This window comes from Rhipicephalus sanguineus, chromosome 2, assembly GCF_013339695.2.
Source record: "Rhipicephalus sanguineus isolate Rsan-2018 chromosome 2, BIME_Rsan_1.4, whole genome shotgun sequence".
NCBI lineage: Eukaryota > Metazoa > Arthropoda > Arachnida > Ixodida > Ixodidae > Rhipicephalus > Rhipicephalus sanguineus.
In genome coordinates, this window is record NC_051177.1 from 37,597,663 (window position 1) to 37,614,899 (window position 17,237).

The following is a 17,237-nucleotide window of genomic DNA, read 5'->3' on the forward strand; positions in this document are numbered from 1 at the left end:
CATCACTACGTCATAGCGTTTGTGATAATTTCAAATACGCATTATAATAAATACCATGAAAGAAAAAAAAAAAAAAAAAGAAGCGTGGCTGTGTGGTAGAACACCTGCTTGCCACGCAGACGGCCTGGGTTCGATTCTCACTCGAACCCAACATTTTTATTATTTATTTTATTTGCAGCTTTTTCGATTTTTCGGTCACGGACAAGATGATGATTTTTCGCTCACAACCAACGGTGCCTACACCGACGCCGGAATTTCTGCGATACGAGCTCTTTAACGCTATCGCGTTAACACTGACACTTAAGGGGCACCTCACCCTTAGGCGTGCGCACGGGGGGTGTAGGAGAAGCCCCCTCCCCCCCAACCCAAGGGGGGGAGTATGCCCCATACTGTTACTCAGTCCAACCTGTCGCCGTCATTGTTTAAGAGCAGGGTTATGGCAACGTAGGTTTTTGGCAATAATAGCGTTTGAAGGCCCCTCATGTTGCATTCCAAGAACTGTTGACTTCCAATATTTATTCCCTGGAAGCCATAACAAAATAATAATTGTTGGGGTTTTACGTCCCAAAACGACTATATGATTATCAGGGATGCCGTAGTGGAGGGCTTTGGGCCATCTGGTGTTCTTCAACGTGCGCCTAAATCTCAGTACGTCCCGGAAAGCCAGGGACCAAAGGCAGACCATTGTGAGAAGTACGTCACCGCTCCATTTTCATTTTTTCGTCCATTCTGAAGCATGTTGTCTTCTGGTCTCGACCAAGGGAGGGGGGGAGGGGAGAGACTGCCCTCCTTAATGATGAACCTTGGGCACGCCTGTGACCATACCTGGAGCTGAGCTTTCTTGGCAGCCAGCTTCGGCGCGATGGCCAGTATGTGCGATAGGCGCAGTTCCTCCAACGGTCGGCCAGTCACCTCAGCCAACTGGAACAACTCGGCCCAGTGTTGCGCTGAGAAGGCCTCCCCGCGGCAAAGTGGTAGAACGGCCATCGCTGCCTGCATGTTCAGTTTTATCGTATTCAGCTCAATTCACTTTCTGTTAACTTGCATGTTATTTGGAGCCAGGACAGGAGTATTGCGGACTAAGACGCATCGAGCCAAGTACGAAGGGACAGACACACTGTGTGGTGCGTGTGCAGAGGAGAGGTGAACGGCTGAACACTTGATACCTTTTGTAAAAGGCTTCACCCTACAGTCCAAGACAATGGGGCTGAATTTTACAAAGCATTGAGGTTTAGGGACAGTGAAGCCAAAATGGACTTTAAGCAGGTGAAAATAACCAAGAGGAGGTTATCTGAATGGTGGTTAAAATCAAGGCAGGAGGAAAATTTAGTCTTTAACTACATATAGTTAGTACTTCATTATGAATTACGGCTAGGTGGCGTGAGCCGACGCCCGATAAAAAGGGTACAGCTCTATCCATACATACGTAAGATCTATTCAGTGCTTTTGCGTGTACACTTGTAGCGGATGCTATAGCTCCGAAATGTGTGATTATAATGCTTATCAGGCTTCATCACAACCCAATAAAGCGCAAGAAAGTGAATCTGTACGCAAAACGGGAAACTACTTATTGTGAATGATATGTCTGTGCATTATTTAATCGAATGAGAAAGGTTCTCTTGGCTGCCTGTTTACAAGAACGAATTTAACGTGGTTTATCAGACAACTATACATATGAACGATAGTGAGACAGGCAACATAATATGCCCACAGTTTTCATTGCATCTTTCATTGGCCAGTCACCTCTGCTTTGTAAATATCTCTGTCATACGCCCGATAAGCGGGGCCTGCGGGTGGAAAAGTATGCGAAGGAGCTAAGGAGAAAAGATGACTTGCCGCCGCCGGTCCCTGCCGGCGGCAAGTCATCTTTTCGTCCACTTTACTTTCTTCACATTTATATTCTAAATACTACAGATAACACCCCCTATACTTTCCTTGGCGTTATTGTCTGTTCGTTCTCATTAATAGTGTGTCTAACAAAGATAAACGAGCCCTTAAAAATCATCTGCTTTCCTTCATTCATAGCGAGGGTCTCGTCCTGGCAGACTTAATGCCTTCAGGTAGTATGCGAGGGATTATTGGTCAGCTGCCAGCTCGTAAAAAGATCACGTGCCACGTGACGTCAACAGGCAAAAAAAAGAGTGTTCCACACTCGCCGCCATGGCTGCGATTGGCGCTGACTAACACTCCTGGGTTTAAATGAACATATATACCCCAGAAAGTGGACGGGCGGATGACCGCCGCCGTAGCTCAGTGGTAGAGCATCGGACGCGTTATTCGAAGGTCGCAGGTTCGGTCCCTGCCGGCGGCAAGTGATCTTTTCGTCCACTTTACTTTCTTCACATTTATATTCTAAATACTACAGATAACACCCCCTATACTTTCCTTGGCGTTATTGTCTGTTAGTTCTCATTAATAGTGTCTCTTTAAAGAGGCACGTTAACTCTCTTGTCGGTCACACGACTCTCAGAAGAGAGTATAATGACCCTCAAAGAGAGTTACCGTGCCTCTTTAAAGAGAGTCATATACGTGGCAAGCCAGAACTCTCCAAAAAGAGTCAAATGACTCTTTTTTTTTCTTAGAGTGCATGTGTCAGGTCTGTCATGCATGCATGCATGCATGTACAATCTGGTATATACCATGTTAATGGAGGGTATATTCTGGTGTATACAATGCACGACCTGTAATTTATGATCGTCACGCACTCCTGTTTTGGTATATATGTACTGAATGAAATGGGCGCGAGCGCGCCAATACTGTGTCGCGTTTCGTTCATAGAATGCATACTGCGTGCAGATACATAAAGTTACTGAAATGTCGGCGTAATAAAGCAACTGAATACACGCGCATCAAATTTCACTAATAGCATACCAAGTATCTATAGCGTGCCAATATCGCACCGACCAAGACGAAGCTGTAACGTTTACGACATAGTGAAGATATTAATCACATTGTTAATCCTAAACCTTGCATATAACTAAGATCATGTGAATATCGGAAACTAACCTTCATGGAGTGGGCTGTAATGTGCAATCATTTGTGTTTGTCCCTGAACATCGCCATTTTACGTAATTACTGCCGCCTCGTGCAAGTCATCAGTGGCGCAATAAATGAGACGCCAGACCTTGTGCGCATCTATCTCCTTGTAGAGCGACGCTGCGACGGCCGCTGGTGTGGTAGGATCCTTAGCCCGCTGAGCCCACTCAGCCAGAAAGCTCTCCAACTGCTGAAGTTGCCCCCTGCATGCAGACCACAGCTATAAGGAACAAAGCCCCGTTTACATGAATGCGACGGTATCGCATCACCTTTCCTAGGGCATCGTGATGCGACGCCGTTTACACGTAGCGCATGCATTTACAGGATCACGAGCGAAAAACTTGTCGATGAAAAGTACACATCTGATCCTCGCCTTTTTATCCAAAAAGCGTGTGAGCACGCTGTCCAGGTGAGAAAGTGAGATCAGAAGTTTATTCTCTGCCACGTTCGTACGTTCACTGTCAATTACATTTTCCTCGATTACATTCGATTACATTTCTTTGAAAGGCGACAGGGTGCAATACGTCACCAGTGGGACGCACTGCACTCTGGCAGTGACGTGTTGCACGCCGCAGCTTTTGTCACTGGTGTGACAAAAGCTGCGGTGTTTCGATGCTTAGCTGTTGGAAAGTTTGATTTGCGTTCTTGTTTTTTTTTTTCTACGCAGGTTCCTGCCCCATAGTTTTTTTTCCCGACGTGCCTCATGAGGATCCACTGCTGTTGGCTGAGCTCGTGCAGCTCCTTGCGGAACTGCTCGCGTAGTGCCCAGGACGCCTCGGCCTCCTGCAGCTCCTGCTCGGCCGTCGTCAGCTCGCCTGGCCCTGCAATGCCCAGTTGTTCCGCTTCCGACCTGCGCATCCACGCCGTTTCGTTTGCTGTCGTGTCCATCACGGCACAGCCACGCAAAAGCCGCTGAAGATATCAGGAATCTCGGCAACAAACAACATCCCCTCTTTCCAGAACAAAGTGATCGAATTAACTATGTAAAAAAGTGAGTGGTATCCCAAAGGTTGTTCAAAATTCAGTCGAAAGAAAGTGAATGACCCCGCCGCGGTGGTCTAGTGGTTATGGTGCTTGAGTGCTGACCCGCAGGTCGCGGGATGGAATCCCGGTTGCGGTGGCTACATTTCGATGGAGGAGAAATGCTAGAGGCCCGTGTGCTTAGATTTAGGTGCACGTTGTAGAACCCCAGGTGGTCGAAATTTCCGGAGCCCTCCGCTGCGGTGTCCCTCATAATCACACCGTGGTTTCGGGACGTAAAACCCCAAAAATTATTATTACAAATAGAGGGAATAGTAAGGGTTACTGCTATAAATGTGTAATTATGTTCTTTTTTTTCACGATTATTTATTTTCCCACAATGCGGTGCATGTGCAAGTGTTGGGAACAGGTTGGTCGAGCGTTACAATACCGCAGTTCTTTTCTTTCATTTTTTTAAATCTACCGTGCTGTAAACATCGCCATGAAAGCATGTCGACAGTACTGACAACGTAAGAAAGAATGGATGGGCGGCCGAACATATGCCGAACGACGAATTTTATATGTATCGCGTTCGTAAGGGCTGCGCAATGAGTTTCCCAACGAGCTGATCCGGTGGAGGGCCTGCTCACTTTCTTGCCTAGATCGGAAAACAAGGAACTCACGCCAGCCGGCGGCGTGCATCCAGCAGCGCATCCATTTCGGCCCGCAGCTCTCCCAAAAGGTTGGCCGCCTCGTCACCAAGCCGGGGACGTGCCTGTTCCCAGCGGGTGAGGAAACGCTCCCGCAGCTGTTCGAAGTTCTCTAGGCGGGCTGATGCATTGGCCTTCAGCACCTCCATCTGCAGAGGTTACAGTCCCAGCATCAAATATATGACATTAGAGCGCAATCACTTATACGAAAATGAACTATTTCTCTCAATGTTCCATAAGCGCTACTGTAAGTTGCTTCATGTTGAATCTAGCCGAATTCTCCCACAGGGCAGGAGTGTAAATGAGCAAGTCGGGAGGGCTGAAAAAGACTTCACTTTTTCTTTCGGCCGCATCATTATTAACAGTTATGTGGCCATATGAGAAGAAATAGTACAGTAATCGACGCGCTACGCTGCCTAGAAGGACATCTAACTGGTACTGCAGGGCCGCAAGTTGTTAAGTGTTTTTAAACATTTCGGAACATTTATGTGTGGGACCTTCTTCGGCATGCCCTGACGTGCGGTGGCCTGATGCATTTACTGAGCCTTCGTTGCTGGGCGCTCCATGGCAGAATACTGAATACGTATCTCTATTTTATTTATGCTGTGGGGCTTACTACAGCAAACAAACAAAAAAAAAACCTTGAAGTTTGCACTAAGTCGCGCAAAGTTTGGCCCAGCGAAGCACGGGCCCGTCGCCGCTCGCTGGGCAGCCTATTTCTCTCTTTCTCTATATTGTTCTACAGAGCTGAGCGGCCTTCTTTGTTTCTCCTTAGTTTTCTCCGTCCTCCTCCCTCTCTTTCTTTTTCTCTCTTCCTTTTTGGTTTTTTTGTCTTTTTTGTATCTGTTTATTCCTATTTTTTCTTTCTTTCTTTCTTTCTTTCTTTCTTTCTTTCTTTCTTTCTTTCTTTCTTTCTTTCTATTTCTTTCTCTCTATTTCTTTCTTTCTCACTCTTTATGTGACATGCTTTCTCTCTCTCTCCCCTCCTCCTTTCCTCCTCACTCTCACTTCCCTTTTCTACCCCCTTGCTATACAATACTATAAAAGCCTATGCTATGTTCTGTCAGCGTGCCTGGATAGCCGAGTCATATTTTCTTGAAAATGCTGTCTAGCTGGTCTTCTCTTTGGGTCACAGTAAAATCCAGACATTCGTGAACGCCATATACTGTGCAAGCCAATCATTAAGATTAGGTCAAATGGTAATTCGTCCTCATTGTCTATCGCTTAGTACCTAATTCCATGAGCGTATCGAGGTAGAAAAAACAAAATATGCTCCTTCATGGTTGGCTAGGGTAGAGCCCCTGCTTACTATGAAGGAATTTTAAATCGCAGTGTTGTTCATGCAGTGATTGATGGTGGATGTGTGCTTGCATGTTTGTTGTATCTTGTAACGTAATTGTGTCGTCCCCGTTTGGGTGACGTACAACCGGAAATAAATAAAAAAATACAAGTCTGGATAGTAGAGCAATAAAGAAAAAAAAAGTCTGGATGGTCGAGTGGTTAAGACGCTCGCCTTCGGATCGTGGATACGAGGGTTCGAATCCCGCCGCTTCATGAGGGATTTCTTATTTCACCAAGATTTTCTCTTTTTATCTTTCTTTTTTTCTGTCTCTCTTTTTTTTCTTCGTCCTCACCCTCACAACTCTCCTTCGCTTTGTGTTTCCCCCTTGCTATACGAGGCGCTGAGCCGTGCTCCCAATTAGGGTTGCAGAAGTTGCGCCTTTCCCTTTCCTCAACCTCTCCTCCTTCTCCTCCTTGCTATACGCCGTACCAAACGCCGCACGTGTTTTGGGAGCGAAGCAGAAGAGCAAGAAGAGGACGAGCAAGCGCGTGCCGGTCATGATGATGATTTTTGGTCACGACACATTACGCCGAGCTAAAACAGGTTCACCGTTAAAAAGGGGGGTGAGGGGAATCACACTTTCTACCCCAGCATAGTATATCTTTTATATAAATAAAGTTCTTTCATCATTGTCACAAAAGTCCTTCCCAGCTGGCAGACCTACAATATAGTTTGCAAAGCACGTTTGCTGAACTGACTCGACCATCATCTTCTCATCACGCCTACACGCTGACTCCAAATCTTTGACGATCAGTTACCCGACCTGGTGTGCCACAACGTCCCTGTGCTGGTGTAGCTTCTCATCCAGGGTGTGCCACAACTGCTGAAGTCCGTCCATGTCGGCGGGTGGCGGGCGGCGAGACCAGCGTGCCAACAACTGCTGCTTGTCGCGAGCGGCTGCGTGCATGGCCGCCGCCTGGTCGCGGCCGGCAACTGTGCGGCCGAAAGCAGCGCTCAGCTGCGCTAGTTCCTCGGCCGTCTGGGCACTGCCGGCAAGCGCGTCCAGCGAGGACTCCAGGTAGGACCGCACGGCTGCCGCGTCACGTGCCACCGAGGCACGTAACTCGCGCACCAAGCCGGACTCCAGCTCCGAGAGGGCGAAGTCCACGTGGGAGCGCACCGGCGCGTAGCTCACCACCAGGCACTCGAAGCGCTCCTCGTCCCTGTGGAAGCAACCGTTGCATCACCTACCAGTCCAGGAGCAAGAAACTATGGCGAATCTCTGAACGCTGGGAAGCATATCCCACCGTTATACCTTTGCTGTAGGGCTCAGTCTTCGGGACGGGCATATAGCGACGAAACTAGCTACACCGATCCATAACGAAACTTCAGCACACGGAAAAGCTACACCGACATAGCGACGAGACATCTACGCCGGTGGCATCTACGTCGTGCAGCTGAGCAAATATGCTCAGCTGCACGACGCTGTAGCAACCAAGTCACAGTATCAGGCGATAGATCTGTGCCTTCACTGCGGCTTTTTATTTAGGCTTATTCCTTACCCTTCAAAGACATTCAGTATATTTTCAGTGGCCTTATGTTTGGCGATGCCGAACTAACGGTCTGATACAAATCTACGACTATATTGCTGCTAAGTGGCTTAATTAAACCTCTGCAACTTGTCGCCGAGTGTCTGCCCATTGCGTAATTATTAGAGAACTTGAAAAACAACGTACATTGTATCAGTCGCACGAATGGTGTTGGCGAGCACTTACGGGAACGCCTTTCCAAACTCCTGGCACTTTGCCTTGACAGTACGAAAGCTGTTCTTCCATTCCTCCGGGGACAGACCCTCGGCAAATGTTTGTAAGTCCAACGAGCTCAGGGCCACCCATTCCTGCATTGAGGAGGTTTTCCAGTCTTGGTTGACCGTCGCGACTGAGTGCCTGTGGAAGCTTGCGTTAGTTTCTTCTGACCACTAACGCCAACAAATGCATAATGACTAGTTATGTAAACTTAACTGCCTCGCTCTCATTTGGTCTAACCTGCGGGTGGCTTCGTTAAAGGGTCCCTAAACCACCCTGAGTTCAAAGAGAGAGTGGTTCTTTTCTCGCCTTCGCTGCCCTTCCTATATACGGGCGTTATCTCCCCATTGGCACATATTCATAAAGCAGTAAGCGTTGAGCTTGCAGGATTTCGAGCTTTTCGGCTGCACGCTGATTTCACTTCGTTTTGTGCGCAGTCGAAGGTGTACAAAACGAGGGCGAAATCAGTTGATCGCGCACGATAGTCATGCGAGACAAGACAGAAGGGGTGTGCGACTGCATGGAAAAGCACAGTAGGAGACATTTGACAACTGATATTTCTCATGAGGTCGCGTGAACAGACTACTGGCGTCACGAATTGCGCCAGCACGACGGGAAACACCAGGAGAGAATAACGCGCTCTTTCTTTGTATTTTTCGGAGGTTGTTTAGGGTCCCAGAATTACAAACGCCTTCTCCCTATCCCCCTCCATTAAGAAACATCATAAATACGGAACACTGAGGTAGGAAATGGGTGAAAGATTGGCTGACATGTTTTTTTGTGTGCGTGTGTGTTATGAGCAATTCTAGCGGAAACATATTTTTGTGTGTGTGACTGTGGGTCGTGCTCCTTTCCTGACGGTGTAAGCGTGCGGGTCATACTTGGAAACGACCCGCGGATGCCTGGACGGAGGCGAAGAGCCGCTGCGTGCGTCTGTACAAGTCCACAAACTGGTGAGCGTTCCGATCGACGATGACCGAGAACACGAGGCTTTGGTCCACTGCCAGGTCGTCACTGACGCCGCGGAAGTGCAGTGGCAGGGCCAGGAATCTTTTGACCTGCTGGTAGTAGCGCGAGCGTACTTCCTCCAGAGGTGGACGGAAGCACAACTGCCCGCTCCTGCGTCAGCGTCGTTCGAAAGGTCACGTGACAAAAATATTCCAATGCGACGTCATAGACGTAGAATCCTCCCATGTAATAAAAACTTTTCTTTGTTAAACGTCGGCCGCAGTTAATTGTTGCTTTTTCAAGTTTATTGTTATGGTTATCTCGTAACCACGCCAGTCATTAGCATGAGTCACAGCCTTCCAGACCAAGAAAATTATGCGGCATTTATCCTGCAATTTCAGTCTCCTAATTCACGAAACGTGAATCAAAATTCCAGCTGATCTCTACTTTTTGTAGATGGGCCTAAACAATGCTGTTTATACACATCATCAAGTAGAAAAAAAATGCGCTAATATTCATTTTCACGCATGTCTGCCAACTTAGAAATGCTGACGGTGTTTGATTTCCACGCGAGAAATGGGGCGGGTATTCAGAAAACCTCTCTAGCGCGAGTGCCACGCGCGATTTTCCGACAAGCTATAGTGATTGTTGGGTTATCACGCTGATCAATATCCCGAGTGATGCGAACTCTTGCGCTGCTGCTTAATGAGGAGGCGCTTCTATGTAAAAGGAGCTCTACAAATACGACTCGTATTTGTAGAGATGGCCAGATAGATGGTCAGATTTCGCATGGGAATCATTCGTGGGAACTGTTTATCTTCGTCTGGCTGCTTTCGCTAATATTGTGGGAATTCGTTAAGGCGAAAGCCTTAAGTGGCTCGTTGCGCAGCCCCTTAGGCGGCACACGGTAGGCGAATGAAATGGTCCCTAATGACACGTCCCTAATGACGTCATGTTGTGATGTCATCATGTGCCATTATCATGACGTCATAGACCTTCGAAATGCTTGTCTCTCACACTACGACTCGTTATCTCTTGCAGGAAGTCTGGTCCCCGATTTCATAGCGCAATGCATTACCAAATGTGAAGAAGGCTTTATCCTTCAAATATTACAGAGAAAGGAACATGCTGCCGAAATGTATACAGATGACTTCTATATTATTTGATTACTTACGCGCATTCGGGGCTGAACAAATGTTAGTCCAACTGCTGCCTCCCACGTGGTGCAGGTTGCTCCGCGCTTAGCACTACGAGCTTATCCGTCAAGAATAGAATAATGCGTTCAATAATATAATTAGCCAGTGCTCATTCTCACAAACCGACGTAACTTATACAAACTACCTTGTGAAACGAGGCCATTGAAGACTCGGGCCTGGATAGATACATTGAGATTTGTAGCCGATCAACGTGGTGCGCGCAGTGGAGCGCATATTTGCGTGGCATTGCTCACCTGCAGGTGAGCTCGACGCGCGTTTCGGGCAGGTACTGCAACAGCGTCTCGAGGCCTCGCAGGTACTGGCACTCGAGGGCCTTGTACAGCTGCCGGTCCCAGTGGGCTCGCCAAGGGCGCACTTGCTCGGGGCTTTCCTGCGAAGAGACACCGAACTCGTGCATCGAGATCACTCCACTGCGCCGCTGCGACTTTTTTGGCTCGCGGGGTTTAACGTCCCAAAGCGACTTAGGCTATGAGAGCAGCCGTAGAGGGAGGGTGCTCCGGATGATTTCGACCACCAGAGGCTAACGTGCACTGGTGGTGGTGGTATCAACTCTGACACTGAAATTGCGTTCACTAAACTTGAAAAGTACGGACTGCTGGGCGAGTTGGTAACTCATCTTAATGCTGTGGTGCGCAAAGGAACGAAACACGAAGGAAGGCAAACGAAACACGGCGCAAACTATCAACTGAAAATTTATTGAAACACCAAACATATATATATGTGGTTAGATGACCCCGTGTTAGAGGCACGTGTACACACAACGATTGTCTCACTGACGCGCTTCCAGAAAATGTATCCCCGCAGCAAGTAGTGTGACGGAGGGCTTCGCGACACATGCATCACCAGCTTTGTTGATCAGATAAGCTTCCTCAATTTCACGCGCTACCCTATCTTTGAACCTCGATTCCACCGTCTTGAAAGTTGGGCGAGTTGATCATAGTTCATCCTAACGTGTGAAGCAGCGCGTGCGCTGCTTCACGCATTAAGATGAAGTGAAATCGCACAGTGTACGGGCCTCTAGCATTTCGCTTCCATTGAAATGCGGCCGATCTCGCGGAGGCCCCCGCGGCGACCCGCGCCGCTGTAACTACCTATATGCTATACGTTATCGATTACCACTGTTCAACTACTTTACTGCAGCGCTCTTGAAAGACAAGCATATTTAACTAAGTGCGGCTCTTACAGAACAGCAACTCGAACCTATGTGACCATGCAGAAAGAAAGTGCACTTTGCAGCGAATCAATCATTACGCATATGTATTTGTTCGGAGATGTCGCCCGTATATACAGATCCGAATTACTTCTCCCGCGGTTCCATCACGCGAATGCCAAACTCCGAGCATAAGCTGCATATGCAGTGGCAGCTGGCTATCAGGGACACACGTTTGCTTACGTTGAGCCAGTGCTTGGCGATCATGAAGTTACGTTCTTACAGCTAGATTGACAAAAATCGAAGGTTCTCAGAGAGATCGACAAGTAAATGGAAATGCCTTGCTGCATGTTTTCGATTGCTCACTGCTTTAGAAAAGTCAGAGTGTTCCTTATGCATTTGCCTAAGACGACTGAAAGGCGAAAGCCATCTCCTTTCTTTTCTTCTTAGTCTATTGTATCGATCCCGCCCGAAGGCGAATTCCCGCACCCAACGTGGTTTTGCACTGCCTCCGGGATCGGAGGAATCGGGAGCTTTCTGAATTTCACGTGGTTTTGCAGTGCCTTCGTGATCGACCCACCTTTGACCAAGTGACGATTTCGTGCGATAACGTCATCATGTGACGCCACGTGTCGTGACACACATTTTTTCTGGATGTGACGTCATGATGACGTCGTAGTACGTCTCACATGATGTTGATTTTTTTGCATCACTCGCGCTGACGCCGCCTATGCTGACGGTCACTGCTGATGATGAGGAATTTAAGGCTTTCGCCCTAAAAATATTGTAATTTTTACGCCCTCCCTTTAAGCTCACCTGTTGCTGGGCCATGGTGGCCCTGATGTCATTGAGCACATCCTTCCAGTTCTGCTGGCGGCACACTAAGTCGAGGTCGAACAGGGACATCACCTGCGCAGCGTGTTCTTGTGACGGCATAACGCTGGCTTCTCAAAGTGCATTTCAAGGGACACTCTTTTAATGATGACTTGCTAGGCATCGCGACGAAGATATGAAATGCAACAGCAACAGAACTATTCACATATAAACGTAATGTTGATGAACATTGGGGGAGAAGTCCACATTATTGCATTTTGGTGGCAACTGCCACGAAAATATAGGAAATTCGGTGGCAGTGGCCCTTTTGATGGCACATGCCGCCGAGAGAAGTGCTCGGTCTGCTTGCTCTTCAGGAAAGAGGGGCTAGAGAAAGGTAGAGCGTAAGAAAGTGAAGACAGGAAGAAGAAAAGCTGGAAGTAAGAATACGGTGAGATCAAAATGGCCAAAATTAAGCATCCACAAAAGATAGAAACAGAATTAGGAGAACTAAACAATCACTACAATTTGCACTAAAAGGAAAAAAAACGAAACACGCTTTCCTGTCTTGTCATTCACAAAGAAACATTGTGCTACAATCTGGAAGCCAATTCAGTTACTTGCACAAAATCAAAGTGGGCTCAGTGAGCGCACTTTGATTTGCCTCTTCTGCTTGCGCAGCAAGTCTAGATTTCAGCCGGGTTCCTGTACCGAGGGTATCATACAGAAAACAAGCGCCACGCTTTATTTTCACAAGCGTACAGAAAGAGAGAGAGATAATTTATTAGAAGCAGAGAAGTCGGCCTGAGCTAGTACGCTCTAGCCTGCTACTCTGCACAGGGGAAAAGGGAAAGGGAAAATAGTGATGAAGGGTTATAATGGGGAGATGAGGAGGTGATGCGTATATACAATAACAACGTAACACAGTGGTTTCGCTACAGTCCAGTGTCCAGTCCTGTGCTCTTAAGAAATCCTATAACTGCCCCTGTAGCAGTTGTTGACACTGTCTGATCGCACATTGCTGACAGAATACAAGCGTGCAGCAAATAGAGGGCACCTTGCGGCACACAGCCAGATGCAGGGCACGCAGATGGCGGTTGCGGCCGGCCAGCCGAGCTGCGAGGCCGCGCAATCGGCCAACAAAGGCGTCCAGGGCTGTAACGTCTCCCCAGGGCACCCGCTGCCTCAGGGCACCAGTCAACTCCTCGGCCAGCCCCAGCATTAGCGGTCGTTGGCTCGGAATCATCTGATCAGCCACCGTGCTGTAGAACGACGCAACCTGGGCGAAAGCACGGAGCACAGGTGCGACGTCGGCTGAGTAGTTCACGAGCATAAAAGCACGAGCGCTCTGCAAAAAGTTTGTTGACAAAGGCTGGACACCATTCCGCTGCCCGAGCTTTCGATATTGATTCCACTCCTCTGTGCTTTCCAGAGGCGCGTCAGTTATGTCCACGGTGAGGGGTACTTCCAATCACCATGGACGTGGAATGGAAAAAAAGGGGGGGGGGGTGCAAAGGCGTGCTCGCCTTCCCTCTTTCCTAACTTGTCCATGAGGGAAGGAGGGCTCTTATCCAAAGTCTTTGAAATCCTTCGCCAAATGTAGCTTGAAATATCACCATGCCGTGCTTCAACGCATGCCTCCTCACCGAGATGTGCAATTAAACCAACTCGTTCCATAGGATGTAAGAATGGGATTGTTGGTGGTGATACATGGCGAAACTTGCAGACGGACTCGGGCGAAGCATGTGAAACGCTTCGTCCTGTCTTCACATTACTTCGTCCAATGTCCTTCTTAATACGCTGCATTTTCACAAATCAACTGCGCTTAACTCTAGCGTCAGGGGCCAGAGCCACAAAGCGGTCGTGGCTAATCACCTGCTGCAGGTGTCGAGCACGGTGGCCGACGCGGGCTGCAGTGTCTTCGAGCTGCCGTAAGGGCCCAGGGGGAAGCCGGCAGCCCAGAGCGCGCAGCTGCCTCGCTTCAGACGCGATGGACGCTAGCCGGGGGCTCAGGCTGACCCGGGGCCGCCCACCCGCGCCCAGGATCAAAGCAGGCTCGTCCTCCTGGAGGCTGCGCAGCCAAGATGGTTCACGTTTTCACTTTTGACCTTTTGACGCAAGGTTTCTGTCGTTGCGTGTGCATGCGTGCCCGCGTATGTGTGGTGTGCAGGACAAGCACGCTCGCTCTTTGCAGCCGACGCTCCTCATCACGCCATTGGTGTTAGCGCAAATGCTCGAGGTGAATGCTCGAAATTCTCGAGCATGCATGAAACAGTGCTTGTTTAGTTAGTAAGCGAATGTTCACTACAGTTTATACGTCCGTGAAAATATCAACCATACTTGGCTATTGCTACCTTTCGGGCGATACTGCGACCTTTTTAGGTGGATCTTTTCAGCCGTCCAAAGGCAACGAGACTTATGTTATTCAGAAGTCATATAGCAAACAAGCGGACTCTTTCTGTTTTGCCCCACGAAGCGGCATCACTTGGTCTGTTAAGCTCTTGCTTGGGAAATGTACAGAACGACTACCAAAATACGTCTACAACAGCGGCAAAAGATGACGACGCTGACGCTGGCACGAGTTTCACCTCGTCTTAGTGGCGATCTGCTGGGCGTTGCGGCTCCAACCGTCCAGGCGGTCGGCGGCGGCTTCCCTCGCCTCGTCGCACGCCCTGTTAAGCTTCTCCACCAGTGTTTCCCAGGAGTTGCTGCCGTCGTTGAGCAGGCGCACCACTTCTCGAGCCTCTTCCAACTGCACGAGCGGAATACACGCTGAAGTCTTCAATGGAGCAGGGCAACGCTTCCATATGCATGCACGAATTTGTCATCCCCGTTTATTACCGAGCTACAATTTTGGCACTGTATACATAGGTCGTATCGACATCTGCGAGGACGACGCCGGAGTAGGCGACTCCTCGCCGAAGAGCTGCTAGCGCCTCCTTGAAGTGGTATAAGTTCATTCCAGGAGCGGCCCTATACTCCATACACTTTCTAGTGTCGACGTGCCAAGTAGACTAAAAAAAGAAAAAGAAGAAAAAAGCGCGAAGAATACGAATGGAAGATATATGAACAATGTGGTCACAGTATGATACAGAGTTTTTTCGGTAGCAACATGATATCGACCCTCTTAAGATGCAGCGTTCCTTCAAATTTTTTGTGAAGAGCGACTGTTTTGCTAAGGCAGTCTTTGTAAACACGGTAGCCTAAATGGTGAGGTATTTCAGGCCGCCTTACCCTGGTGCGCAGCTCCTGCAGACCGACTATGTCTCTGACGACGTCCGGAACTCCCTGTATACTGCACGAAGTTTGCTCGTACGACTTCTTCGCCTCAACCATGCACTCGCTCAAAGCGCGCAGAAGCACATCTCTGAAAGAACGATAGGAAGGCAGTTCGACGCCATGTCATCTAGGAATCACATGCACAGGCCAAATCACCGAGGAATCACAGGCATCCGAAAAACTGCAAAATTTCAATATGTATCATGCGTGACCTCCGCGTACGAAAACTTCTTGAGCTTACTGGTGCATCGTTCAAGAACACTCCCGGGAGATGCATTAATAAGAACAGCTAGAAATGATTTCCAACACTTGTGTTTTTCATACCTTTGTTTCTGTAGCGAACAGCATCGTTCACATGAACTCGTCGCGAGCGATTAGAGTCAGATGTGGGCTGATCCAGACAAGTTCAACTGATTTTGTGCGTGTTTTGTCGAGCTGAGTGGAGTGAGACAATCATGAATCATTCCTTCATAACAAGACAGGCCGAACCCGTCCCAAAGCCCCATCAACCTACGGCCCGCTAGCTTAACACGACGACCGGATATGGGCCCTACATGCTAACTCTCCCCAAATTCGTTGAGTTCGTGTAAACGTAGTTATCAATCCTGTCCCTCCTACCACCCTTACAAAGCCAAAATAAAAGAAAGAGAGCAAGGAGGCGAAGAAGCAAGCCGTACCTGATTATTCTGTAAGAACACCATTAACTTCAACATATTTATTCCTATTCTTGAGAATGGGTGCATTTGTAGCATTCCGAACGCCCTCCGATGCATGCGCAATTGAGATTCAACGACTACGGAGAGACAAAGAAACAGAAATGAAATGCGATAGGAAAGGAGAATAATCATACGGTACATATTCCGTTTTATTGTTACGTTGGAGTCTTGCACTGTGTGTGCGTGCGTGCGTGAGTGTGTGTGTGTGTGTGTGTGTGTGTGTGTGTGTGTGTGTGTGTGTGTGTGTGTGTGTGTGTGTGTGTGTGTGTGTGTGTGTGTGTGTGTGTGTGTGTGTGTGTGTGTGTGTGTGTGTTGCACGTTCTCCCCTTCCACTCTTTCTGTCTCCCCACACATGCTTTTACTTTTACTTTTTACCTTTCTGTATCGGCGACTGAGTTATTTAAGGCAGGAAGGTCAACCAGACGCGCGTCCGGTTTGCTATCCTACGCTGGGGGAAGGGGATCAAGAGAGAAAAAGATAGAGAGATAGAAAGAAGGGAACATACAAAAATTTCACGTGAGCATAAACAACACTGCTGCGTCCCATCATACTGGACTCAGGATCTCGGGCATATCACGTTCCGCTGTAGACAGTCGTGTCATGCTGCCTACTGAAGGCTTGCAATTACTGGACATACTAGAACATCCAGTACCTGTTGTACGGACTGAGCGTATGGTGTGAATAAACAGTGAAGTCAACTGCTCACCTTTCAGGCGCTAGCTGAGCTTGCACGTCGGGATGTTTAAGCAGCTCAGAGTAAGATTTGCATTCTTGCAGAAGCTGCAACGAGGACATACATATTTTATGGCGAGCTACATTGCCATCAGCGCAATCACTTTAAGTGCAAATTAGGTCCAAAGAAATGCAAACAACTGGCGTATAAGCGGAGCCATGTGCCGTGTTATGCTCCTGTTGGTTTGGGTTAGCAGGTTCAACCTTCCTTTTTATTACATACTGCAAGCCCTAGACGGGCCCCGGCAGAGTGAGCAAAACAAGAAACACAAGTAGCGTCTTCGACAGGTTAATCAACATGAGTATTTGGTGTTTGAGCCTGTTTCGATCTTTTTTATAGTTCTAGGAAAGAAAAGAGTTCTTAAGCGTAACGGTTACGGTGTAGTACGGTTCAGTTGCCACTGGTGACAGGTACTCGGCAGGATCGGTAACAAGCTTGTTATTCATGATCAAGAAGAGGAAAGTGAGTACGCGGAGATTTGTTCGCCAGTGGAGTAACTCGATGTAATTATCTTTCAATTAGTGATAGAGAGATATAACAATTCTTAATGAATACCTCGGATATATGAGCCTGGCTCATCGCCTGGCT

At 48.3% G+C, this 17,237-nt stretch overlaps 1 protein-coding gene across 1 annotated transcript in view; it reads right to left on the minus strand.

Annotated features, from left to right (window-relative positions):
• The window catches only part of LOC119381544 (cytoplasmic dynein 2 heavy chain 1), a 90,420-nt gene extending 73,709 nt beyond the window's left edge, over positions 1–16,711 (minus strand). The window contains exons 1-14 of the mRNA XM_049412820.1: positions 16,623–16,711; positions 15,156–15,288; positions 14,510–14,673; positions 13,797–13,992; positions 12,979–13,200; positions 11,925–12,017; positions 10,192–10,328; positions 8,675–8,912; positions 7,764–7,885; positions 6,812–7,211; positions 4,680–4,855; positions 3,737–3,886; positions 3,125–3,239; positions 826–993 (exon numbers count right to left, since the gene is read on the minus strand). Of these exons, the coding sequence (XP_049268777.1) occupies positions 826–993; positions 3,125–3,239; positions 3,737–3,886; positions 4,680–4,855; positions 6,812–7,211; positions 7,764–7,885; positions 8,675–8,912; positions 10,192–10,328; positions 11,925–12,017; positions 12,979–13,200; positions 13,797–13,992; positions 14,510–14,673; positions 15,156–15,288; positions 16,623–16,711 (2,403 nt within the window). The remainder of the gene's footprint in view (positions 1–825; positions 994–3,124; positions 3,240–3,736; positions 3,887–4,679; positions 4,856–6,811; positions 7,212–7,763; positions 7,886–8,674; positions 8,913–10,191; positions 10,329–11,924; positions 12,018–12,978; positions 13,201–13,796; positions 13,993–14,509; positions 14,674–15,155; positions 15,289–16,622) is intronic.
• Between the last annotated feature and the right edge of the window lie 526 nt (positions 16,712–17,237).